The sequence below is a fragment of the Ranitomeya imitator genome, chromosome 5, assembly GCF_032444005.1.
Source record: "Ranitomeya imitator isolate aRanImi1 chromosome 5, aRanImi1.pri, whole genome shotgun sequence".
Lineage (NCBI taxonomy): Eukaryota > Metazoa > Chordata > Amphibia > Anura > Dendrobatidae > Ranitomeya > Ranitomeya imitator.
The window spans coordinates 438,815,561-438,842,384 of record NC_091286.1 but is presented as its reverse complement, the minus strand read 5'-3'; the positions used below and the strand labels follow the sequence as shown (position 1 = coordinate 438,842,384).

At 45.3% G+C, this 26,824-nt stretch overlaps 1 protein-coding gene across 1 annotated transcript in view; it reads left to right on the top strand.

Annotated features, from left to right (window-relative positions):
• Window positions 1–26,824, top strand: part of LOC138638119 (probable cation-transporting ATPase 13A5) — a 611,270-nt gene that overhangs the window by 465,921 nt on the left and 118,525 nt on the right. Inside the window, exon 23 of the mRNA XM_069727143.1 lies at window positions 9,604–9,713. Within this exon, the coding sequence (XP_069583244.1) occupies window positions 9,604–9,713 (110 nt within the window). The remainder of the gene's footprint in view (window positions 1–9,603; window positions 9,714–26,824) is intronic.

Below are 26,824 nucleotides of genomic sequence, written 5' to 3'. Positions count from 1 at the left end.
GTTGCCTGGTTACTCACATTGGACACAATACACTTCATATAAATTTGATAAAGCAATGCTGTTAGTTTGGCTCAGTTGTTCATTACAAATATTCCTTTGTCCACTATATTAGATTCTCTCCTTGAGAGCCATAACTTTGGATGCATCAAATGTACAAATGGCGAATATACAAATGGAGATTTGAAATCCAGATTATAATACTGTATAGCGAATGCATTCAGACAATTACATAGCTGCATTTCTTGTAAAACATTTACAGCTGTGAAAGACAATGCTCATAGTGACACAGTCTTGAGAAATGTTTGTTTATTCACTTCACAAACAGTTCTAAGCCTCTATATGTTTGCTGTTTGTCATTGTAAAACATTAAGGTTTACTGAAACTCTGCCTGTGGTGGTTTGATCTAAATCCTTGTGTCTATAATATTCTAGGGGTTTATTGCCCCTCGTCTAAGGACTCCATGATATCTAAGTTTCATACAAACTTGAAAGCTGGCCAATTGAAGGGCTTGGTGAATCTAGAGTTACTACATAGTGTAAATCACTATATAAGACAAGAGAAACATGATTAAAGGTACCTTCACACTAAACGACGCTGCAGCGATCCAGACAACGATCCGGATCGCTGCAGCGTCGCTGTTTGGTCCAACGATGCTGGTAACCAGGGTAAACATCTGGTTACTAAGTGCAGGGCTGCGCTTAGTAACCCGATGTTTACCCTGTTTACTATCCTAAAAGTAAAAAAACCAAACGCTTCATACTTACCTTCCGCTGTCTGTCCCCGGCGCTGTGCTTCTCTGTACTGGCTGTGAGCACAGCGGCCCGAAAGCAGAGCGGTGACGTCACCGCTCTGCTTTCCGGCCGCTGTGCTCACAGTGAGTGCAGGAAAGCAGAACGCCGGAGGACAGACAGCTGAAGGTAAGTATGAAGCGTTTGGTGTTTTACTTTTAGGATGGTAACCAGGGTAAACATCGGGTTACTAAGCGCGGCCCTGCGCTTAGTAACCCGATGTTTACCCTGGTTACCAGCGAAGACATTGCTGAATCGGTGTCACACACGCTGATTCAGTGATGTCAGCGGGAGAGCCAGCGACCAAAGAAAGTTCTGGCCTTCTAGCTCCGACCAACGACATCACAGCAGGATTCTGATCGCTGCTGCGTGTCAAACTAAACGATATCGCTAGCCAGGACGCTGCAACGTCACGGATCGCTAGCGATATCGTTTAGTGTGAAGGTACCTTAAGACAGATGACAAAACTGGGGAACCTGTACATGTACAGTGTGCGCCTACCTGCCTAATTGGTGACGCCCATGCAGTGTAGGTAATCTCCCTGGGGTTCTCTGTCTTGGTGTTGCTTCCCTGATATTCCAGACAGAAGATATTTAAAAGCCTCTTGTTGATGATGTAAGTATACTGTATGTAGTTAATCTTTATATATACGTAATCATCATATGTATTTAATCCTTATATGTACTTATTAACCTTTGTATGTTAAGTACATACACAAGAGTGTACGCACTCATACTATTCAATCATACCATTCCTTAAATTTTGTACTTTGCAAAAAAATTGCGTTGTATTGCAAGTATTAGCCTTCTTTAACCCCTTTTCCCCAAGGGTGGTTTGCATGTTAATGACCGGGCCAATTTTTACATTTCTGACCACTGTCCCATTATGAGGTTATAACTCAGGAACGCTTCAACGGATCTCGGTGATTCTGACACTGTTTTCTCATGACATATTGTACTTCATGATAGTGGTAAAATTTCTTTGATATTACCTGTGTTTATTTGTGAAAAAGATGGAAATTTGGTGAACATTTTCAAAAGTTAGCAATTTTCCAAATTTGAATTTTTATGCCCTTAAATCACAGAGATATGTCACACAAAATACTTAATAAGTAACATTTCCCACATGTCTACTTTAAATCAGCACAATTTTGGAACCAAAATTTTTTTTGTTAGTGAGTTACAGTGGGGCAAAAAAGTATTTAGTCAGTCAGCAATAGTGCAAGTTCCACCACTTAAAAAGATGAGAGGCGTCTGTAATTTACATCATAGGTAGACCTCAACTATGGGAGATAAACTGAGAAAAATAAATCCAGAAAATCACATTGTCTGTTTTTTTAACATTTTTTTTGCATATTATGGTGGAAAATAAGTATTTGGTCAGAAACAAACAATCAAGATTTCTGGCTCTCACAGACCTGTAACTTCTTCTTTAAGAGTCTCCTCTTTCCTCCACTCATTACCTGTAGTAATGGCACCTGTTTAAACTTGTTATCAGTATAAAAAGACACCTGTGCACACCCTCAAACAGTCTGACTCCAAACTCCACTATGGTGAAGACCAAAGAGCTGTCAAAGGACACCAGAAACAAAATTGTAGCCTTGCACCAGGCTGGGAAGACTGAATCTGCAATAGCCAACCAGCTTGGAGTGAAGAAATCAACAGTGGGAGCAATAATTAGAAAATGGAAGACATACAAGACCACTGATAATCTCCCTCGATCTGGGGCTCCACGCAAAATCCCACCCCGTGGGGTCAGAATGATCACAAGAACGGTGAGCAAAAATCCCAGAACCACGCGGGGGGACCTAGTGAATGAACTGCAGAGAGCTGGGACCAATGTAACAAGGCCTACCATAAGTAACACACTACGCCACCATGGACTCAGATCCTGCAGTGCCAGACGTTTTCCACTGCTTAAGCCAGTACATATCCGGGCCCGTCTGAAGTTTGCTAGAGAGCATTTGGATGATCCAGAGGAGTTTTGGGAGAATGTCCTATGGTCTGATGAAACCAAACTGGAACTGTTTGGTAGAAACACAACTTGTCGTGTTTGGAGGAAAAAGAATACTGAGTTGCATCCATCAAACACCATACCTACTGTAAAGCATGGTGGTGGAAACTTCATGCTTTGGGGCTATTTCTCTGCAAAGGGGCCAGGACGACTGATCCAGGTACATGAAAGAATGAATGGGGCCATGTATCGTGAGATTTTGAGTGCAAACCTCCTTCCATCAGCAAGGGCATTGAAGATGAAACGTGGCTGGGTCTTTCAACATGACAATGATCCAAAGCACACCGCCAGGGCAACGAAGGAGTGGCTTCGTAAGAAGCATTTCAAGGTCCTGGAGTGGCCTAGCCAGTCTCCAGATCTCAACCCTATAGAAAACCTTTGGAGGGAGTTGAAAGTCTGTGTTGCCAAGCGAAAAGCCAAAAACATCACTGCTCTAGAGGAGATCTGTATGGAGGAATGGGCCAACATACCAACAACAGTGTGTGGCAACCTTGTGAAGACTTACAGAAAACGTTTGACCTCTGTCTTTGCCAACAAAGGATATATTACAAAGTATTGAGATGAAAATTTGTTTCTGACCAAATACTTATTTTCCACCATAATATGCAAATAAAATGTTAAAAAAACAGACAATGTGATTTTCTGGATTTTTTTTTTCTCAGTTTGTCTCCCATAGTTGAGGTCTACCTATGATGTAAATTACAGACGCCTCTCATCTTTTTAAGTGGTGGAACTTGCACTATTGCTGACTGACTAAATACTTTTTTGCCCCACTGTATAAGGGTTAAAAGTTGACCAGCAATTTCTCATTTTTACACCACCATTTTTTTTAGGGACAATATCAGATTTGAAGTCATTTTGAGGGGTCTATATGATAACCAAGTGTGACACCATTCTAAAAACTCCCCTAAAGGTGCTTAAAACCACATTCAAGAAGTTTATTAGCCCTTCAGGTGTTTCACAGGAATTTTTGGAATGTTTAAATAAAATGAACATTTAACTTTTTTTCACAAAAAATTTATTCAGCTCCAATTTGTTTTATTTTACCAAGGGTAACAGGAGAAATTGGACCCCAAACGTTGTTCTACAATTTGTCCTGAGTACGCTGATACCCCATATGTGGGGGTAAACCACTGTTTGGGCGCATGGCAGAGCTCGGAAGGGAAGGAGCGCCATTTGACTTTTTCAATGCAAAATTGACTGAAATTGAGATGGGACGCATTTGGAGAGCCCCTGATGTGCCTAAACAGTGGAAACCCCCAATTCTAACTGAAACCTTTACCCAAACACATCCCTAACCCTAATCCCAACCACACCCTTATCCCAAACACACCCCTAACCCTAATCCCAACCCCAACCACACCCCTGACCTTAATCCCAATGATAACCCTATCCACACCCCTAACCCTGACACACCCCTAACCCTAATCCGGACTGTAAATGTAATCCAAACCCTAACCCTAGCCCCAACACTAATCCTAGCCCCAACCCTAATCCTAGCCTTAACCATAACCCTAGCCCTAACCATAGCCCTAAACCTAACCCTAGCCCTATCAATAACCCTAATGGAAAAATGGAAATAAATACATTTTTTAATTTTTTAAATTTTTCCCTAAGGGGGTGATGAAGGGGGGTTTGATTTACTATTTATAGCGGGTTTTCTAGCAGATTTTTATGATTGGCAGCCGTCACGCACTAAAAGACGCTTTTTATTGCAAAAAATATTTTTTGCGTTACCACATTTTGAGAGCTATAATTTTTCCATATTTTGTTCTGCAGGGTCATGTCAGGTCTTGTTTTTTGCGGGACGAGTTGATGTTTTTAATGGTAACATTTTCAGACATTTTTTTATCGCTTTTTATTCCGATTTTTGTGAGGCAGAGTGACCAAAAACCATGCATATTGTGAAGTGGGTTTTATGGGCCCATTCAGTATGTGGGTTCCAAGGCGTAATGGGGTGCATATGAATTGGTAGCAGGGAAGGCCTTGCATTCAATGCAACAATTTTTCATGAGGCCCTCCTGGTCATCTTATGAAAGGGGTATTGTGGTGCGTTGTAATTCTTGGCAGCCCAACCACTCACAGCATAGGCTGCAACAGTTTAGGAGTCACACTGCTTAATAATTGCCCTTTAAGAAGATTGGTGCCGCCTGATGCACCAGTAAAAACAGGCTCTGTGACTAAATGTTACAATGACATTTCCCAGTGAATGCATTTGTAGTGGTTGAAGGCAATGTTAAAGTTGAAAAATGCTTCAAAAACGCTGCTTCTGAACTAAGCCCAAGTGGTGGAGGAACATTTCGGTCTGGGGTTAATTATTTGGCCTTACAGGCAAGTCATTAACCTGCAAATTATGTACCTTGACATATTTCCCAGCAAAATCCGTTTTGGTTTTGTTTTAGTGTGTTTTTTGTGGCACCGGGAAAAATGGCATGAATCTCAGAAAAAATTGTTTAAAGCTGTGAACTTCGAGTCAGGAATGCTTCCATCGGCGATCCCCATGATGTTCCTGTGTCGTTTGAGCAGTGTTTCCATCATTTTCAAACGTTTTTAGACCTTAAAAGGACCCCGGGGGGATCACGGTAAAAACAATCGGCTTATCCTCTGTTACTAGGCTACTGCTTATGTGTACTGACCCCTGGCAATTCCCTGACCATGCAACCTGCTTTCCTCCATCACAATACTGCTGCTCCTGTTTACTAGCCTATGGCTTCCTTGATTATGCTACCTGCCTCTGTTACTCCTAGTGGTTGCAATGCAAATACTCCGACCCTGGCTGGGATAATAACAAAATTAATGATCAAAGTATTTGTCATTGAAGCAGTTATGTTTTTGCATCCAAATGGACATTAACAAAGAGATTTCAGTGTGAGCATGGAAGTCTTTCTCTTTCTCACATTGACCAATCAAGTACAGGCAGCTACTTGTTAGGGAAAGAAGAATATGCCCCCACCATAGTTTGGAACAGGCTCAGTGTTAGATATGTATTGACAAACAGTTTGCTCAACTCAACCCAGGAGACCTGAGTGTGACTAACACCTTTTAGTTTTCGTCTCCAGCAGTCAGTTTCAGGAGTACATCAGAGTTGCCAGTACTACACTTACTTTGTCAATGTTAATGTGCATTTGATCCTGTCAATAAAGCTCATTTGAATTTGGGAGACTTAGTAGAAGTGCAGCATGGCTCTTCTCCCAAGGTGACTGCTGGAGATAAAAGCTGCTAATACTCTCAGCTCTCCTGTGCTCCTGCACATGTCATCGCACTGCAGTGAGAATGTAATGTCGGAGTCCCTGCATGCTTCACATCCTCCCCGGTTGGGACATTGACTCACTCACTTCACCTGCCCTCATAAAGCATGTCCTCCTCCTCCTGCTCCTTCCCAGGGTGAGTGCACACCCGGCTGATCCACGGGCACTGCACTTAGGGCATGCACTCCTTATCTCTTAAAGAGACAGCACGCACCATTCAAGAGTGTCTTCAGCCTATGGCTGGGAGACACTTATTATTTAAGGCACTTTCATCTTTTGAGGGTGCCTTAGCAATTTGTATAGTCAGTTAGTCTGAATGTTTGCTAGTTCTCAAGTCCGCTGTCAGTTAGTACCTGCCAGTACTCGCTGGTACCTACCAGTACCTATTAGTACCAGCTTGGTCTTACTTGCTCCTGCTTGTGCCTTTCAGTGTCTTCTTGCACCTGCTGTGTCAGACTATATACCAGTTCTACCTGCTTACATCTTTCATTCCAATTTGTATACCAGTCATACCTGACTGCATCTGCTGTGCCAGTCTGTATACCGTTGTACCTGCCTGCACATGCCGAACCAGTATGTATACCAGTCGTACCTGGCTTTATCTGCATGCCAGTTTGTATACCACCCGTTACTGCCTGCCCCTGCTGTGCCAGTCTGTATACCAGCCGTATCTGACTGCACCTGCTGTGCGAATCTGTACATGAGCCGTACCTGCCTTCAACTGCCATGCCAGTCTGTATACCAACCGTTCCTGCCTGTGTCTGCCATGCCAGTCTGTGTACCAGTCATACCTGCCTGCACCTGCTGTGCCAGTCTGTATACGAGCTATACCTGACTACAACTGCCATGCAATTCTGTATACCAACTGTACCTGCCTGATCCTGCTGTGCCTGCCTGTATATGTTAAAGTCTACCTGTTCCTGGTCTTTCTAACTACCTGTTCCTTTGGGGGGGGGGTCAGCTGCTGTGTGTTTATGGTCTATCTTGGAGTAGCACCTGGTGTCCATCTGCAGTGAAGTCTAGCCCCACCATCAGGGGCTCTAGTGAATAGTCATATGTTCACCAAGTCATGCCCCCCCAGTGACATAATTGTGGTTTTGCCCACTTGGACAAAATAAACTTTTTAGGTGCCAAATACTTTGATTGCTAATATTTACACAACACAGCCATTATTGCATCATGTGTCCAGCTCAACTCAAAAAATTTGGGAAAATGTAATCTTTAAAGGGGTTTAATGTTGATGGTTATCCTTTGGATAGGTTACCAGTGTCTGGTTGGCGGGTGTGCAACACCCGGCACCCCAGCCAATTAGCTGTTTCCGGTGTTAACCATGGCCAACACTGCTCAGTCAACTGTAAATTGGCCCCAGTCAATATTACACATCAGCGATCAGCAATTCCAAAACGCGTTGGAATTTGGCTTGGTGTGCATTCCGTAGCCGGTCACGTGACTTATCACGTGGTAGTGACGTCACGCAAGGTCCTGCAGCTGCTCTGCACCTTGCCGGCTCTATTCTTGTGATAGAGTTTTCTGTGCCTGTGCACGGCACATTCTGTCTAGCTTTCTGCGGGGAGGTACGCCTGTCACCGGCCGGGACGGCGACCCCCAATATATCGGCAACCGCGATTTTGTTTTTTTATCAGCTACCTTTTGGCATTTGCCAGCATTTGCATATCAGCTTCTAAGGACATCTACGAACATTATTTACAGGACTTCTCACTACCAGGAGACACACGTCTACATACAGCACACCAGGATTAAGATATGCCATATGTGGATGCACCTTATTAACGCTTGGTTTTACGGTGTTATATCCTTATTTATATTTTTATATACTGACGTTTTTAGCGCAAATATATTTTTTCATATATTCTTTATAGTGTTTTTCTTTGGATGAATAGGGTGGTTTTCATCATTATATTTGCTGCAAATTAACTCAGTTTTCAGGGCAGCGCCTTCCTGGACATTTGTTTATAATATTACACATCCACCACCTATTGAAATCAATAGGAGTTGGATGTGCGGTACCAATATTTCCACAATGGAGATGTGTTGTGAAGCTCCTTAACTGAGCAGTTTGGGCTGCCACCAACAACGGAAACAACTGATGAGCAGGGGTGGCAGATGTCACACACATGTTAGGCTACGTTCACACTAGCGTTCGGCTAGTGTGCGTCGCGCTAGCGTCGGGCGACGCAGCGGCGACACACGCGTCATGCGCCCCTATGTTTAACATGGGGGACGCATGCGTTTTTGCTTGTTGCGTTTTCCGACACGTGCGTCTTTTTTGACGCTAGCGTCGGACCAAGAAAACGCAACAAGTTGCATTTTTCTTGCGTCCGATTTTCGTCAAAAAACGACGCACGCGTCGAAAAACGCAGCGTTTTTGCGTGCGTTGCACGCGTTTTTCGGTGCGTTGTGCGTCGCGTCGCCGACGCAGCGGCGCACAACGCTAGTGTGAACGTAGCCTTAATTAGACATTGATGAACAATCCTAAGGATAGGCCATCAATGTTAAAGACCCAGAAAACCTATTTAAATATTCCACTCAGCATGTTTACACATATCCTTCATCGTACGGAATTGTACGCATTAGAGAAATCAAAATAATAGCTGACCAGTTTTAAAACACAACACGACTAACCTGAAGCAATAAAATTATAATCTATTATTGGTTAATCATACTTAAGATTCACTTATGGTTTTTGGAAGTTGTTCAATCTATATTAAAATTGCAGCATTTGTTAGATATTAAATTAATTTCGAAATGAAAATTATATTTTCAGCAACATATATGTTTTTTACTGCACCTGCCATCAGCAGTTTCTACTTGAATTGACATTTTATAGAAAAGGAGGACATAGAGTTAGCACAAAATACAAACTTTATTAGAATCAAAAAGATATACAAGAATAAAAATGGACATCATAGGTCAAAAATTGTAATATGTGAACCATACCCAGGTGAAGTTACTTGACCAGTGATTCACACACTAAACCAGGAAGATAGGCTTGAAATTCTATCTGGGTAATTATATAAAGCGTGGCCCCCTGAGGAAGCGAGGCTACAATTAGCACGCGAAACGCGCGTTGGGGTAACCGGGACTCACACCTTAACTGGACATGGGTAATTATTGATTTCGATATGTAATTGATTTACCGGCTATATGTGTCCCATGTGGGTTTAGTTATATGAGTAGTGGGTGTTTGGAAATTTGGGAACATAGTTCCCTGGGAAGGTATTTTATATTATACCCACACTTTATATAATTACCCAGATAGAATTTCAAGCCTATCTTCCTGGTTTAGAGTGTGAATCACTGGTCAAGTAACTTCACCTGGGTATGGTTCACATATTACAATTTTTGACCTATGATATCCATTTTTATTCTTGTATATCTTTTTGATTCTAATAAAGTTTGTATTTTGTGCTAACTCTATGTCCTCCATTTCTATACAATTGCTTATTGAGTATTGCCTTAATTATGGATATTTGCACCGTACTGGTATCTCTTCAATTATTTGAATTGACATTTTGTTTTTCTTGATTTACCAGGCTCTCAAAATGGCTCATGTGGGAATATCTTTATCAAACTTAGAAGCATCAGTAGCTTCACCATTTACTTCTAAAATCCCAAACATTGAATGTGTGTCTGCACTATTAAAGTAAGTTACTATTACCCTACACTCTAGATATAAGTAGCATCAATGTGGTAACATCTACGAAATCATTCTCCTCTATGAATTCTATTTCTATTTTTTATTTTTTATCTTATTTATTCTGTTGGAGGAGAAAGCTAAGAGCTTTGTCTAGTTTACTTTAGCCTTAGGTCCTAAGAGATGTTCTAAGAATCATGCAGTCTTAAAAACAGAAGCTATCATTATTGTATCACTGTTAAATTTTGCTTTGGGCATATACTCACAAAGAAGTAAATATTATTCACAAGTTAAAATGTTCTCATGGGAATAAATTGTTAATTACATGGGCAATTTATCATAATAATGGATAAAAGTGTAATGCTGAGATGCGTTATGTTCTGAATTAATAAATCTCAAATATGATTAATATGCAATAAAAATGATTACCGTCTAGAAAATGTAGTAAAAATATTAGTTATCTCTTGTTAATAAAGTAAAACTTATTTGTTGTTTAATACAAACTGTGGTAGTTCAACTCACATGACAGTATACGGAGGTAGAAAACAGGAACACCGACTCTTTAAATTTTTGGTTGGTTTCTTATTATGCAGCATAAACAAACAAGAAGGGAAAGTAAACACAGCATTTCAGGCTAAAACAGGAAAGCAACAAAAAAACAAAACACTGCAACACAGTCCATGTATGTGTAGCAGCCTGCTCTGAACACAGGTTCAGTCTTTCTTCTTGAAACAAAGGCACTGGAAAATCGTCTATCCGGTCTTGCTGACAAAAGACTGCATCTAGAGCCCAGTTATTTAAACCCCAAACCATGTGACTAGGGTTGAGCAACTTTTACTTTTTTAGTGTCGAGTCGGGTTTTGCGAAACCCGACTATCTCAAAAGTCGAGTCGAGTGAAATCAGCCGATTATCGCGAAAAGTCGGGGATCGACAGAAACACGAAACCCAATGCAAGTCAATGGGGAAGCATAGTCGACTGTGAGTGGAGGCCAGGAAAACACCTACAGTGCCCATTTTAATGGCAAAAACATCCATTCTTGTTACTGAAGCTTGTCAATCATAATTTACCTTATAATAATAGTTAGGCATTGGAAATTGGGGGTCATTTCGCTAAAGTAGTGGGGGGTAGGGCTGGTTCAAGTATTTAGTGGGCCCAGGAAACGTGGACCACGTCACGGCAGTGGAGCAGGGAGAGGTAAGTATTTCAAATTTGCAAGTGCTGTGATCCTGAGCAAGCAGGGGGGGCCCACTCGTTCGCATTGGCACTGGCACAGGGCCCCTCAAAGTACGGCAGTGTGTATGCATGGTGGTGGCGCCTATCACAGGCAGCGACACTTTTGCGTACTATGATGGGCCCTGTGCCAGTGACGTCGCCAACGAGTATTCCCCCCACCTGATGAAGGAACCTGCACTTTCATCTGCACCTTACTCTTTGTCCCCGTGTAAGGTGGTATAGAAAGGCAACCAGAACACGTTGGAGCAGCAGACACTGTTAGTAGGCCCCAACCAATCTAGTAGCAGCAATGCATTTGTTCCATTTAACAACTATTTAACGAGAGCCTGAAGATCGAAGCTCAGGAAAGGCAACCAGGAGAACACCTTGGAGCGGAAGACACTGTTAGTAGGCCCCAACCAAACTAGTATCAGCAATGCCTTTGTTCCATTTAACAGCTATTTAACGAGAGCCTGAAGATCGAAGCTCAGGAAAGTCAACCTGGAGAACACCTTGGAGCGGCAGACACTGTTAGTAGGCCCCAACCAAACTAGTAGCCCCACTGCAGTTGTTCCATTTAAGAACTATTTAACGAGAGCCTGAAGATCAAAGATCAGGAAAGGCAACCAGGAGAACACCTTGGAGCGGCAGACACTGTTAGTAGGCCCCAACCAAACTGGTAGCCCCACTGTAGTTGTTCCATTTAAAAACTATTTAACGAGAGCCTGAAGATCGAAGCTCAGGAAAGGCAACCTGGAGAACACCTTGGAGCGGCAGACACTGTTAGTAGGCCCCAACCAAACTAGTAGCCCCACTGCAGTTGTTCCAATTAAAAATTATTTAACGAGAGCCTGAAGATCGAAGCTCAGGAAAGGCAACCTGGAGAACACCTTGGAGCGGCAGACACTGTTAGTAGACCCCAACCAAACTGGTAGCCCCACTGTAGTTGTTCCATTTAAAAACTATTTAACGAGAGCCTGAAGATCGAAGCTCAGGAAAGGCAACCTGGAGAACACCTTGGAGCGGCAGTCACTGTTAGTAGGCCCCAACCAAACTAGTAGCAGCAATGCATTTGTTCCATTTAACAACTATTTACCGAGAGCCTGAAGATCGAAGTTCAGGAAAGGCAACCTGGAGAACACCTTGGAGCGGCAGACACTGTTAGTAGGCCCCAACCAAACTAGTAGCCCCACTGCAGTTGTTCCAATTAAAAATTATTTAACGAGAGCCTGAAGATCGAAGCTCAGGAAAGGCAACCTGGAGAACACCTTGGAGCGGCAGACACTGTTAGTAGGCCCCAATCAAACTAGTAGCCCCACTGCAGTTGTTCCATTTAAGAACTATTAAACGAGAGCCTGCTGAAGATCAAAGATCAGGAAAGGCAACCAGGAGAACACCTTGGAGCGGCAGACACTGTTAGTAGGCCCCAACCAAACTGGTAGCCCCACTGTAGTTGTTCCATTTAAAAACTATTTAACGAGAGCCTGAAGATCGAAGCTCAGGAAAGGCAACCTGGAGAACACCTTGGAGCGGCAGACACTGTTAGTAGGCCCCAACCAAACTAGTAGCAGCAATGCATTTGTTCCATTTAACAACTATTTACCGAGAGCCTGAAAATCGAAGTTCAGGAAAGGCAACCTGGAGAACACCTTGGAGCGGCAGACACTGTTAGTAGGCCCCAACCAAACTAGTAGCCCGACTGCAGTTGTTCCAATTAAAAATTATTTAACGAGAGCCTGAAGATCGAAGCTCAGGAAAGGCAACCTGGAGAACACCTTGGAGCGGCAGACACTGTTAGTAGGCCCCAACCAAACTAGTAGCCCGACTGCAGTTGTTCCAATTAAAAATTATTTAACGAGAGCCTGAAGATCGAAGCTCAGGAAAGGCAACCTGGAGAACACCTTGGAGCGGCAGACACTGTTAGTTGGCCCCAACCAAACTAGTAGCAGCAATGCATTTGTTCCATTTAACAGCTGCTTAACGAGAGCCTGAAGATAGAAGCTAGGGAAAGGCAACCTGGAGAACACCTTGGAGCGGCAGACACCGTCTCTAGAAGCCAGATCCATCTTGTAGGCCTAATGCAGTGTTATATTAACAACTACTTAACGAGAGCTTGAAGATAAAAGCTAGGGAGAGGCAACCTGGAGAACACCTTGGAGCGGAAGACACAGTTTGTAGACCACAACGAAACTTGTGGCCCCAATGCAGTTTTAAAATTCCGACAGGCTGAAAACCAGACAATTGCAGCTAATTTGAGTGGCGCAGACAGACACTGCTAGTAGGCCTTACACCACAAAGTTGGCTCGTTGCAGGTTTAAAAAAGGTTACATGGGTACACGGGCAGCATTGGTGTGGTCAGCGGAGGACAATTGGAAGGAGGGACCGCAGACAGACTTAGTAGGCCTAAAATAAAAAAATTAGGCTCAATGCAGTTTGAATTATGTTGCAGGGGTACACAGGCAGCATTGATGTGGTCACCGGAGGACAATTGGAATGAGGGACCGCAGACAAACTTAGTAGGCCTAAAATAACAAAATAGGCTCAATGCAGCTTTGATTATGTGGTAGGGGTACACGGGCAGCATTGGTGTGGTCAGCGGAGGACAATTGGAAGGAGGGACCGCAGACAGACTTAGTAGGCATAAAATTAAAAAAATAGGCTCAATGCAGTTTGAATTATGTTGCAGGGGTACACAGGCAGCATTGGTGTGGTCAGCGGGGGACAATTGGAAGGAGTGTCTGACACAGTTAGTACTCCCAAAAAATAAATAGATGTTAATGTCTTGCAAAATAACAACAAAAAAAGGATGGCATACTTAGGCACAGGGGTGGGCTCATCTGCTGAATTTCAGACATTATAATTTGGTGCAAAGTATTTACTGGTGTAAATGTAGGACAGGGCCCCTGAATATTTTAACTAGCATCATACATGTTAACAAATTGGTATTGTCAGTGTCAGGCATTGAAGGATTTCAGCGCATAGACTAAACAGTGGTGGAGCTGTGAGAGATAATTTTGTAAGTGGGAGAGCACTGTTTGAGCTGGGGGGGACACTCTCTCGTGGCCGGCGGTACAGGCCCAGGGCCCCTCATGTTACAGCGTTGTGTCTGACGTTGGGTGCACGCCACCACCGCCAGAGACACTTCATTGTACTATGAGGGACCCAGTGGCAGTGCTGTTGACCAAAAGTGGGCACATCCACCTCTTCAGACAAACGGCACTCTCACGGGTGCTTGCGCCAAGTGGCGAGACCACGGCCCCGTGGGGGGAGTTAGCCCATTTAGGGAGGTGTAAACATGTCGTTTGCTGGACAAACAGCAGCTGCAAATTAAGAGATTGGAACAGTCAGTAAGACCAGTCCAAAAGCAAGACCTTTTTACAGAAAAGCTAGGTGTCAGCCGGGAAAGGTGGGGCAAAATAATTAGAAATCCATGAGTGGTTCATTTTAATGAAGGTTAGATCATTAACATTTTGGGTACCCAGACGAGTCCTTTTTTCAGTCAGTATTGAACCAGCAGCACTGAATACTCTTTCTGATAGCACACTAGCTGTTGGGCAAGCAAGCTCCTGCAATGCATATTCTGCCAATTCAGGCCAGGTGTCTATTTTGGATGCCCAGTAATCAAATGGGAATGAAAGTTGAGGGAGAACATCGATAAGGGATGAAAAATAGTTAGTAACCATACTGGACAAATGTTGTCTCCTGTCACTTTGAATTGATGCTGCAGTACCTGTCCTGTCTGCGTTCATTGCGAAATCACTCCACAACCTGGTCAGAAAACCCCTCTGTCCAACGCCACTTCTGATTTGTGCACCTCTAACACCTCTGCCCTGTTGCCCCCTTTAGCTTGTGTGAGAACCAACACCAGCGCTGTGTGCTGGTAATGCCTGAATCAAACAGTCTACAAGAGTTGCTTGTTTGGTTGCCAATATTTGTTCAAGGTTCTCATGTGGCATGATATTTTGCAATTCGCCTTTATAGCGAGGATCATGGAGGCAGGCCAACCAGTAATCGTCATCGGTCATCATTTTTATAATGCGTGGGTCCCTTTTGAGGATACACAAGGCATAATCCGCTATGTGGGCCAATGTTCCAGTTGTCAAATCAGTACTTGTGCTGGGTTGAGGAGCACTTTCGGGCAAATCAACGTCACTTGTCTCCCTCAAAAACCCTGAACCCGGCCTTGCAACACCACCAGTTTCTATTGCCCCCTGAGAAGCTGCCTCATCCAAAAAATACTCATCCCAATCATCCTCATTGTCCTCCTCCTCTTTGCCCGCCACCTCGTCCTGTAGACTTCCCTGACCAGACAATGCCTGACTGTCATCAATGCTTCCCTCGTCCTCGGATGCAGACGCCTGCTCCTTTATGTGCGTCAAACTTTGCATCAGCAGACGCATTAGGCGGATGCTCATGATTATTATGGCGTTGTCTGCACTAACCAGCCATGTGCATTCCTCAAAACACTGAAGGACTTGACACAGGTCTTGTAGCTTCGACCACTGCACACCTGACAACTCCATGTCTGCCATTCAACTGCCTACCCGTGTATGTGTATCCTCCCACAAATACATAACAGGACGCCTCTGTTCGCACAGTCTCTGAAGCATGTGCAGTGTGGAGTTCCACCTTGTTGCAACGTCGATGATTAGGCGATGCTGGGGAAGGTTCAAAGACCGCTGATGGTTCTGCATACGGCTGGAGTGTTCGGGCAAACGGCGGATGTGCGAGCAAAGTCTGCGCACTTTGAGGAGCCGGTCGGGTAACTTTTCAGGAAGCACTGCACCACCAGGTTTAAGGTGTGAGCCAGGCAAAGAATGTGTTTCAGTTGTGAAAGGGCTATGGCAGCCACAAAATTCCTTCTGTTATCACTCACTACCTTGCCTGCCTCAAGATGTACAGTGCCCAGCCATGACTTAGTTTCTTGCTGCAAGAACTCGAACAGAACTTCCGCGGTGTGTCTGTTGTCGCCCAAACACTTCATTGCCAATACAGCCTGCTGACGCTTGCCACTAGCTGTTCCATAATGGGACACCTCATGTGCAACAGTGGCAGCTGCGGATGGAGTGCTCATGCCACTGCAGTCTGTGGACGAGCTCTCGCTTCTGCTGGAGGATGAGGAGGGGGAGCGAATGCCTACAGCCAACTGTTTCCTAGACCGTGGGCTAGGCAGAACTGTCCCAATATTGCTGTCCCCTGTGGACCCTGCATCCACCACATTAACCCAGGTTGCCGTGATGGAGACGTAACGCCCCTGGCCATGCCTACTGGTCCATGCATCTGTTGTCAGGTGCACCTTTCTACTCACAGATTGCCTGAGTGCATGTACAATACGGTCTTTTACATGCTGGTGGAGGGCTGGGATGGCTTTTCTCGCAAAGAAGTGTCGACTGGGTAGCTCGTAGCGTGGGACAGTGTAGTCCATCAGGGCTTTGAAAGCTTCGCTTTCAACTAACCGGTAGGGCATCATCTCTAACGAGATTAGTCTAGCAATGTGGGCGTTCAAACCCTGTGTACACGGATGCGAGGATGAGTACTTCCTTTTCCTAATGAGAGTCTCATGTAGGGAGAGCTGGACTGGAGAGCTGCATATGGTGGAACTAGCGGGGGTGCCGGTGGACATGGCAGACTGAGAGAGGGTTGGTGATGGTATTCTTGCTTTTGCCCTACATACAGTCTTTCCTACCACGAACCTGGTGATTCCCTGACTGCTTTGGCCTTGCGACGAAACCTCCACATTTACTGCAGGTGGTGTGGTAAACGGTGGGCTTACAGTGAGGGAAGGGATGCTGACTAGCTTCATTGTGAGAGGGTGCTACAACGTTAAGGGACGTTAGGTAGTTAGTCCAGGCTTGCAAGTGCATGGTGCTTAAATGTCTACACATGCAACTTGTATTTAGATTTTTAACATTCTGACCTCTGCTGAAGATCCTTGAGCATTTTTTACAGATGACTTTGCACTGATCATTTGGATCTTGTTTAAAAAAATCCCAGGCTGCACTCTTCCTACTATCGGATAACTTTTCAGGCATTGCACACTGAGCTACTTTAACCGGATGGCCACGCTGTCCTACAACTGGTTTTGGTTTTGCCACACGTTTTTGGCCAGATACGGGCCTGCCAGATGGAACCTGTTGCGATGTTAATGCCTGCTGCGGCTCCTCCTCCTCCGCTTCAGAGATACTGGGGCCTGCACCATGTTCCACCAATGGCTGCCAATCGGGGTCAACAACTGGGTCATCTATGACCTCCTCTTCTATGTCTTGTGCACCTTCTTCTGTGTCACCGTGTAAGCCGGTGCTATAGCGTTCGTGACGGAGCTCCATAGTCTCATCAAGGTCAGATTCTGGATCAGTACACTGCGAGGGCAATGTTCTGATCTGATTCAAAGGAACAGCATAATAATCTGGCTGTGGCTGTGCATCTGTGCACTACATGTCCGATTCGTCTTATAATGGGCATGGCCTGTTAACAATTTCCCTTTCTAACCCAGGAACGGTATGTGTAATGAGCTCCATGGAGTAACCCGTTGTGTCACCTGACGCATCCTTCTCTGTTGTTCTGGGTGAAGAAGACAAGGAAGCGACTTGTCCCTGACCGGGAACATCCACTGACGATGCGCTGCTTTTACATTTTGCACTTTCCGAAGAGGAGGCGAAAGAGCTAGAGGCAGAGTCAGCAAGGAAAGCCTAAACTTCTTCCTGCTGCTCCGGCTTTAAAAGCGGTTTTCCTACTCCCAGAAAAGGGAACGTTTGAGGCCTTGTGTAGCCAGACGATGATGCTGGCTCACCAACTCGAGACTTAGGTGCTATATTGCTTCTCCCACAACCACCTGATGCTCCACCACCACTACCATCATTACCAACTGGCAATGACCGCCCACGGCCACAACCTCTTCCACCAGACTTCCTCATTCTTAGAAAAATGTAACCAAACAAACAAACGGTATTTGGTACTGTAAAAACAATTACAAGGTGTACACAAACTTGTGGTGAATTTAAATCTCCCTTTATAGGTGGGTGAGACTGCAGTGAAAATCAGGCCCACTGTATAACAGTACACAGCTTAAGTGGCAGACAGATATGCCACTAACAGGACTGACGCAGATGCACACACTGCCAATAAAAATCTCAAAAAGAGAGAAGCCAGCGCTGCTTGTGGTCAAACCGCAATTTGAAAAGCGCAAATGCGCATATTAAATTCTGACTGTATATCAAAATGAGATATTTAGCAAACAATTGATCAATTCTTTGAGCCACCCCGCCACGTCACGGCAATCTCTTGGGGCAGTCCTGCTCTACGATTTTTATATTCGCTGTGCCATTACGGCCTCCTTAATATGCTGGGAGAAAGACCACATTAGTCCCGCTGTAAGTTTTTTTATGTTTTACTCACTGTGCCATTACGGCCTCCTAAATGTGTTAAAAGCGGGACCATATTGAATGCAAACCGTACCTGTAGCTTTTCCGAATCACTCCCATGGCGCCAGAAAGGGTATGCGACAATAACGGTCGACCAGGTCCAAGCATGGACATGTCAGATCTGACCTCCACAATGCCTGACCAGCACCATGGCTTAAAGAGAGAGACTGGCCCAGGCACGGGTGCACTAATTAAAACAGAGCCCGGGCAGGGCAGGGCTGCTGTAAGTGTGTACAGCAGCCTAGATCAATCACAATGAAAACAGAAAGAATGGCGTAAATGACCCAAGCGCGCACGGCAACAGTGGTGGTCAGCCACAAACCAATACAAAACAAAAAGAGAGAAGCCAGCGCTGCTTGTGGTCAGAACGCAATTTGAAAAGTGCAAATGCGCATATTAAATTCTGACTGTATATCAAAATGAGATATTTAGCAAACAATTGATCAATTCTTTGAGCCATCCCGCCACGTCACGGCAATCTCTTGGGGCAGTCCTGCTCTACGATTTTTATATTCGCTGTGCCATTACGGCCTCCTTAATATGCTGGGAGAAAGACCACATTAGTCCCCCTGTAAGTTTTTTTATGTTTTACTCACTGTGCCATTATGGCCTCCTAAATGTGTTAAAAGCGGGACCATATTGAATGCAAACCGTACCTGTAGCTTTTCTTTTAACATGCGCATTTGCGCTTTTCAAATTGCGTTCTGACCACAAGCAGCGCTGGCTTCTCTCTTTTTGCAATAAAAATCTCCCCCATTTTATTTTTTCTGGAAGAATAGTGAATAAATCAGGCCCACTGTAATACAGTATATTTTCTGTGGCAGAAAATGACAGACAGATGCCACAGACAGGACTGGCACAGATGCAGATTTTCCAATCTTAATCTCCCACTTTTTTATTTTTTCTGGGAGAATAGTGAATAAATAAGGCCCACTGTAATACAGTATATTTTCTGTGGCAGAAAATGAGTGACAGATACCACAGACAGGAATGGCACAGATGCAGATTTGCCAATTTTAATCTGCCCCTTTTTTATTTTTTCAGGGAGACTAGCGAATAAATCAGGGCCACTGCATTAGAATATATTTTCTGTAGCAGAAAGTGGCTTGAAGATATATAACAAAAAAAAAAAGGGACTGTACTACAATTACTATCTCCCTACAGTAATCTCAGAAAAGTATGGCAGGCAGCATTAAAAAGGACTGCTGCACACAAAAGTCAAAAGTGTGGACAAACAAATAAGATCGCTGTGCAGAAAGGATTTGTGCTTTGAAAAAAGCAGTTGGTTTGCACAGCGGCGTACAAACAGCAATGCAGCTATCAGGGAGCCTTCTAGGGCAGCCCAATAAGCTACAGAGCTGAGGAAGAAAAATCTAGCCTCCACTGTCTCTGCAAAGAAAGGTGGTGTTGGACAGTGGAAATCGCTACAGCACAAGCGGTTTGGGGGTTAATGTACTCTGCCTAACGCTATCCCTGCTTCTGACGATGCGGCAGCAACCTCTCTCTATACTCACATTGGCAGCAGCAAGATGGCGGTCGGCGTGCATGCCCCTTTATAGCCCCTGTGACGCCGCAGAAAGCAAGCCAATCACTGCCATGTCCTTCTCTAAGATGGTGGGGACCAGGACCTATGTCATCACGCTGCCCACACTCTGCATCCACCTTCATTGGCTGAGAAATGGCGCTGAACGCGTCATAGGAAACGTGACTTTGGCGCGAAGGTCGCCGACCTCGTGGCCGACCCCACACAGGGATCGGGTCGGGTTTCATGAAACCCGACTTTGCCAAAAGTCGGCGACATATTAAAATGAACTATCTGTTTCGCTCAACCCTACATGTGACTCTTTCCCCATGTGACTGAACACATGACTGACATCTCACAGGTCCTGTGCTGGTGGAGATAAGGTGGACATCCTCTGACCCTCTCTATGGATGTCCACATAAAATCCAGCCCATTTATGCAACTTAGCTGCAAAACCTCATAACACCTAGTGTGCTGGAGAAAATATTCTGGTTTTCGCATCATGGACGCCACTAAGCGTAGTGACACATATTTTCCCTCCAGTACTCTATCAGTGACTTTTTCACAAGAGATATAACCTTAAAGGGAACCTGTCAGTTTCCTCAGACCCCCAAACCACCATCATGAATGTATTGACCCATTTTTATACTTTCTAACAAACCCTTTTTGTTATTTGCAAACTTTTGAATATGCCTAAAATCAATGTTATACCTTGTTTTGTGATATATTATAGGGGGTGACTTGTGGGGACATTCCTTTCCCAAGATTAATTGTCCCAGTATTCATGTTATCAAGCCCCTTTGGGGGTGAGAGACATGATTTGCAAGTGAGGAATAATTATTCATTCTTTGCAAATCTCCTCCTCTCTGGCAATGTGCAGTGCAGTCTTATGTACGCTCCCCAATTTCATAGGCACACTTTGCGATGCCAGCAGTGACAGAGGACTCAACCAGCCATTACTGCCAATTCTTTGCAAATCTTACACTGTGCACCGTTGAACCCAAGGTGTGTACACCCAGCTTAACTGAGCATTGCCAGAGAGGCAGAGATTTGCAAAAAAGCCAGAAGCCACGTCATTGTTTCAAATCAAGTCACTCATGCATAAAGGAGCATGACAATATAAGGAGGTTTATGAGGCAGCGGGTACCTGCATTCTGGGTCCAGAACTAGAGAGGCTGCATCCACTGTCCCTGGGGGGAAGCCTCAGTGAGGCAGACCTCCCCTTGTTGCCTAGGAGAAGCTCTAGTGAGGAGGGGCTTCCTGATGTGAGAGGGGGCAGAAGAAAAGAGGGAAAAAACACACGAAGCAGGGCAGTGTTGTTCCAGCACAGAGCAGTGAGGAGCATGCTCTGCTTACCCCTCCAGAGAGTGCAGCAGCAGGCCTGAAGGATGGAGACTGCTGCATTGAGGGGGGTAGTGTGCCCAGCAGCAACCTGGAGAGCGAAAGGCGTGCAGAGCTGAGCCATGCATAGCAGAGCCAGTCAGAACCGAGCCATGCGGAGCAGAGCCATGCAGAACAGAGCTGTGCGGAGCAGAGGCATGCAGAGCATAGCCATGCAGAGCAGAGCTGTGTGGAGTAGAGCCACTCAGAGCAGAGCCATGCAGAGCAGAGCTGTGCAGAGCAGAGCCATGCAGAGCAGAGTCATTGAGAGCTGAGCCAGGCAGAACCATGTACACAGAGCATAGCTGAGCCGGGTGTTGCAGCAGCCACAGAGAGTAGTGCTCCAGCTGGGAGCACCAGCGCCAAACAGATCAGCATTGCCCATGGCCAACAGTGGGGACAATGGAGTGCGGGACGTGTGGTGTGTCCAGTGACCGCCAGAGAGAACTAGGTGCCGTACACTACGTGACCGTGAGTACCTCACAAGCGTTGCCCCAAGAGAGACCGCACACAGGACTGAAATTTTCACCCTGACATGGGCATAGAATAGTTTTCCAGATCCTTGTTACTGGACTACCCCAGTTGAGATAGTTAAGAAGCTGCACTGACTAGCACAGGACTGTGGCCCGTGCTTTTGTTAGCCACATCAGTCTATGGACAAGGGGCAGTGGAAGGTATCGGAGACCAACCACTGCCGCCAGAAGACGGACCAACGACTACAGTACCATCCTAGAAAATGCACTGTGCTATTGAGTTCGCAGCAGGAGCTGAAGTTTAAGGACTTCCAGGCTTAAGGTACCGTCACACTAGACGATATCGCTAGCGATCCGTGACGTTGCAGCGTCCTGGATAGCGATATCGTCCAGTGTGACAGGCAGCAGTGATCAGGCCCCTGCTGTGATGTCGCTGGTCGGGGAAGAAAGTCCAGAACTTTGTTTCGTCGCTGGATCTCCCGCTGACATCGCTGAATTGGCGTGTGTGACGCCGATTCAGCAATGTCTTCGCTGGTAACCAGGGTAAACATCGGGTTACTAAGCGCAGGGCCGCGCTTAGTAACCCGATGTTTACCCTGGTTACCATCATTAAAGTAAAAAAAACAACCACTACTTACCTACCGCTGTCTGTCCCCGGCGCTCTGCTTCTCTGCACTCCTCCTGTACTGGCTGTGAGCGTTCCTACTAGAACCTTACAATAATATAAGTCAGGTCAGTCTTGGCAAAAAAAAATGCCCCACACAAATAAACATATAACTGGCCAGTTATAAAACTGATTTTAGGCATATTCAATAATCGATTAGTAATGGAAAGTGCTTGATAGAAAGAATTTAAATGGTTCATTAAATTCAGGGTGGTGATTTATGTGCTCGTGACAGCTAACAGGTTTTTTTATAAAGGAGTTAGTTGATATAGGTGGTATATTGATCGGGCGATTCTGAATGAGGCAAACGGGGAGTGATTTGAACTTTTATTTTTTTAATAACTTTCTTTTTTAACTTTTTGCATTCTTCAATATTCACTAAGAGATGCTAGTGTTAGGTATTGAGTTCCCACCACTGCACAGGGGGAATTTCGAACCATGTCCGCTGCGGTTTCCCATTCTCCTCCAGCCGCAGTGGATCCTGCTCAGTGGAGACATCGTTCCCAGCGTCTGGCTCAAGCTGATGCTGGGTGAATGGTTACTGCTGCCTTTCTAGGCTCTGCCTTTGTAGCCATCACTGATCAGCAGCGAGTAGGCCTTTCTGGGACTGCGTCCTGCTTTTCCAATACTGAGCATGCCCACGGAACGACCTCCCATTGGAGGTCGAGGGTCACATGCTCAGGTCCTGTTGCGGCGCCTATTGGACCATCAGGAAGGTCCCGGTGCGTTACTGCTATAAAAGGTTCACATGGCCGCTCGGCCAAGCGCTAGTGTAAACCTGCTAATGTGTGTTGGTGGATGTATGCCTGTCGATGGATGAAAGCTCTGAATCATTCCCATCCCTAGTGTTGTTGCCTGCTCGCGAAGCAGGTGGTGGAAGCTACCTAGCGCCAGACAGTGCTACTCTGCACATCCAGCACATAATTCAGCATCTCTCAGCAGCGACCGCCAGTGTGGCGCCGTGTGCTTAGTGCGCTTTCCTCGCCCTAGTTAGGGTGGTTAGTGGCGTCCACCAGAGCGGCATTGTTCGCACTCTTGTGCCGTAAATTATTAGTTCAGTTCTATCCCTGACACCACAGAAGCGGCGTTGAGCATAAGAGGTCTAGAGGAACTCTTTCACCGTGTCTTGTGACAGAGTTCTGTGACTCTTTACTTGCACTCTCTGTGTGGTATCGTGGCCCTGTGACGCAACAGGATTCGCTTCCTTCTTACCGGGTGAAGCTATCCCGTGTGTGTATTCACATTATACTGCCATCTAGTCCTCTATTACAGAGCAGCAGGTGTCATTTCTGCACGGTGGACCCCTGACTGCGAATGCCCTCATATCCCCTCTAATTATTATTTGGTGAGATCTGCCAGTCATAACAGCTAGAAGCTGCAGTACTTTGATTTCCTCTGCTACACACAGGATTGGCGGGATTAGTGATGCGCTTCCTGTACGCACGAGTTAAATGCTGCTGCCAGAGATTGACAGAGGCATTTAACTAGTTAACATCCACGGGAGGATCACAATTACACCTGCAGTCATTGCAGGCACATGTTAGTTGTATAGATCAGCTGTCATGTGCCCAGAAAGGTACTGGCTCAGTGCCGGAGCCAATATGAAAAAGGGGATTTTGACTTACATACTATTATGCCACATGTCGTAAAGGGGTTAAAAAAAATACATTTTTTACATTGCCGCATTCAGAATCGCCTGATCTGTCCATATGTACAAAGAATTAATTCCATCGGTAAACAATGTAACGTAAAAAAGTCAGAAATAAGTTTTTTGGTCACCGCAACATTGCAATAGCATATATTAATGGGTGATCAGAAGATTGTATCTACACAAAATTGGTATCAATAAAAATTTCAGCTTGGCATGCAAAAAAAGAGCCCTCACCTAACCCCAGATCATGAAAAATGGAGATGCTATGGGTCTTGGAAAATGAAGCAATTTTTTTTTTTAACAAACATTGTATTTTTTTGCCACTTAACCCCTTAACGACCGCCGATACGCCTTTTAACGGCGGCCGCTAAGGGTACTTAAACCACAGCGCTGTGGAAAAAGTAAATAGCGCCCCCCAGAGTCGGTTTTTGTCCGGGGTCTCGGCTGCCGGGGGTAGCCGAGACCCCAGAGAACATGATTGGGGGTTTTTTTTTTCCTGACCCTGCTTTTGCGATCGCCGGTAATTAACCGTTTATCGGCGATCGCAAAAAAAAACGTGATTTTGCTTTTAATTTCTCTGTCCTCAGATGTGATCGCACATCAGAGGACAGAGAAATCGGGTCCACAATAGCCCCCCGATACTCACCTGTCTCCCCCGGTGCTCCTCGTGGCTCCCGTTGGGCGCCGCCATCTTCTTCCGGCAAAAAAATGGCGGGCGCATGAGGTAGCTGAGACCCCAAAAAACATGATCGGGGTCAGTTTTACCAACCCCTGTTTTGCAATCGCCGATAATTAACTGTTTACCGGCGACCGCAAAAAAAAAAAAAAAAAAAAAGCAAAGTGGAATTATCTGTCCTCTGATGTGATCGCACATCAGAGGACAGAGAAATAGGGGGATTCGGGGACCCTATCATACTCACCGGTGTCCCTGGGTCCTCCTGCTGCTCCTCCTGGCCGCCGGGGAAAAGAAAATGGCGGGCGCATGCGCAGTGCGCCTGCCATCTATCGCCATCTGCCGGCCGGCAGGAGAAGAGCAGTTGGGGCTAAAATTAGGGTTAGGGTTAGGGCTAGGGTTAGGGCTAGGGTTAGGACTAGGGTTAGGGTTAGGGTTGGGGCTAAATTTAGGGTTAGGGTTGGGGCTAAATTTAGGGTTAGGGTTCTTTCACACTTACGTCGGTACGGGGCCGTCGCAATGCGTCGGCCCGAAATACCGACGCATGTTGTGAAAATTGTGCACAACGTGGGCAGCGGATGTAGTTTTTCAACGCATCTGCTGCCCAATCTATGTCCTGGAGAGGAGGGGGCGGAGTTACGGCCACGCATGCGCGGTCAGAAATGGCAGACGCGACGTACAAAAAAAGTTACATTGAATGTTTTTTGTGCCGACGGTCCGCCAAAACACAACTGATCCAGTGCACGACGGATGCGACGTGTGGCCATTCGGCGCGATCCGTCGGCAATACAAGTCTATGGGCAAAAAACGCATCCTGCGGGCACATTTGCAGGATCCATTTTTTGTCCAAAACGACGGATAGCGACGGATGCCAAACGCAAGTGTGAAAGTAGCATTAGGGCTAGGGTTAGGGTTGGGGCTAAAGTTAGGGTTAGGGTTGGGGCTAAATTTAGGGTTAGAGTTGGGATTAGGGTTAGGTTTTGGATTAGGGTTGGTATTAGGGTTAGAGTTGGCATTAGGGTTACGCTTGGAATTAGGGTTAGGTTTGGGATTAAGGTTAAGGTTAGGGTTGTGATTAGGGGTGTATTGGGATTAGGGTTAGGTTTGAGGTTAGGGTTGAGATTAGGATTAGGGGTGTGTTGGATTTAGGGTTTCGATTAGGGTTATGGTTAGGGTTGACATTAGGGTTGTTTTGGGGTAAGGGTTGTGATTATCGTTAGGGTTAGTGATTAGGATTATGGATCGGGTTGGAATTAGGGTTAGGGGTGTGTTGGGGTTAGGGTTGGAGCTAGAATTGAGGGGTTTCCTCTGTTTAGGTACATCAGGGAGTCTCCAAACACGACAGCCAATTTTGCGCTCAAAAAGTCAAATGGTGCTCCCTCCCTTCTGAGCTCTGCTGTGCGCCCAAACAGTGGGTTACCCCCACATATGGGGCATCAGCGTACTCGGGATAAATTGGACAACAAATTTTGGGGTCCAATTTCTCCTGTTACCCTTGGGAAAATAAAAACTTGGGGGCTACAAAATCTTTTGGTGGAAAATAAAATATTTTTTATTTTCATGACTCTGCATTATAAACTTCTGTGAAGCACTTGGGCATTGAAAGTTCTCACCACACATCTAGATAAGTTCCTTGGGGGGTCTAGTTTCCAAAATGGGGTCATTTGTGGAGGGTTTCTACTGTTTAGGTACATCAGGGGCTCTGCAAACGCAACATAACGCCCGCAGACCATTCTATCAAAGTCTGCATTCCAAAACGGCGCTCCTTCCTTCCGAGCTCTGCCGTGCACCTAAACAGTGGTTTACCCCCACATATGGGGTACCAGCATACTCAGGACAAATTGGAAAACAATTATTGGGGTCCGATTTATCTTGTTACCCTTGTGAAAATAAAAACTTGGGGGCTAAAAAAAAACTTTTTTGTGGAAAAAAAAATATTTTTTATTTTCACAACTCTGCATTATAAACTTCTGTGAAGCACTTGGGCATTCAAAGTTCTCACCACACATCTAGATAAAGTTCCATGGGGGGTCTAGTTTCCAAAATGGGGTCACTTGTGGGGGGTTTCTACTGTTTAGGCACATCAGGGGCTCTCCAAACGCGACATGGCGTCTGATCTCAA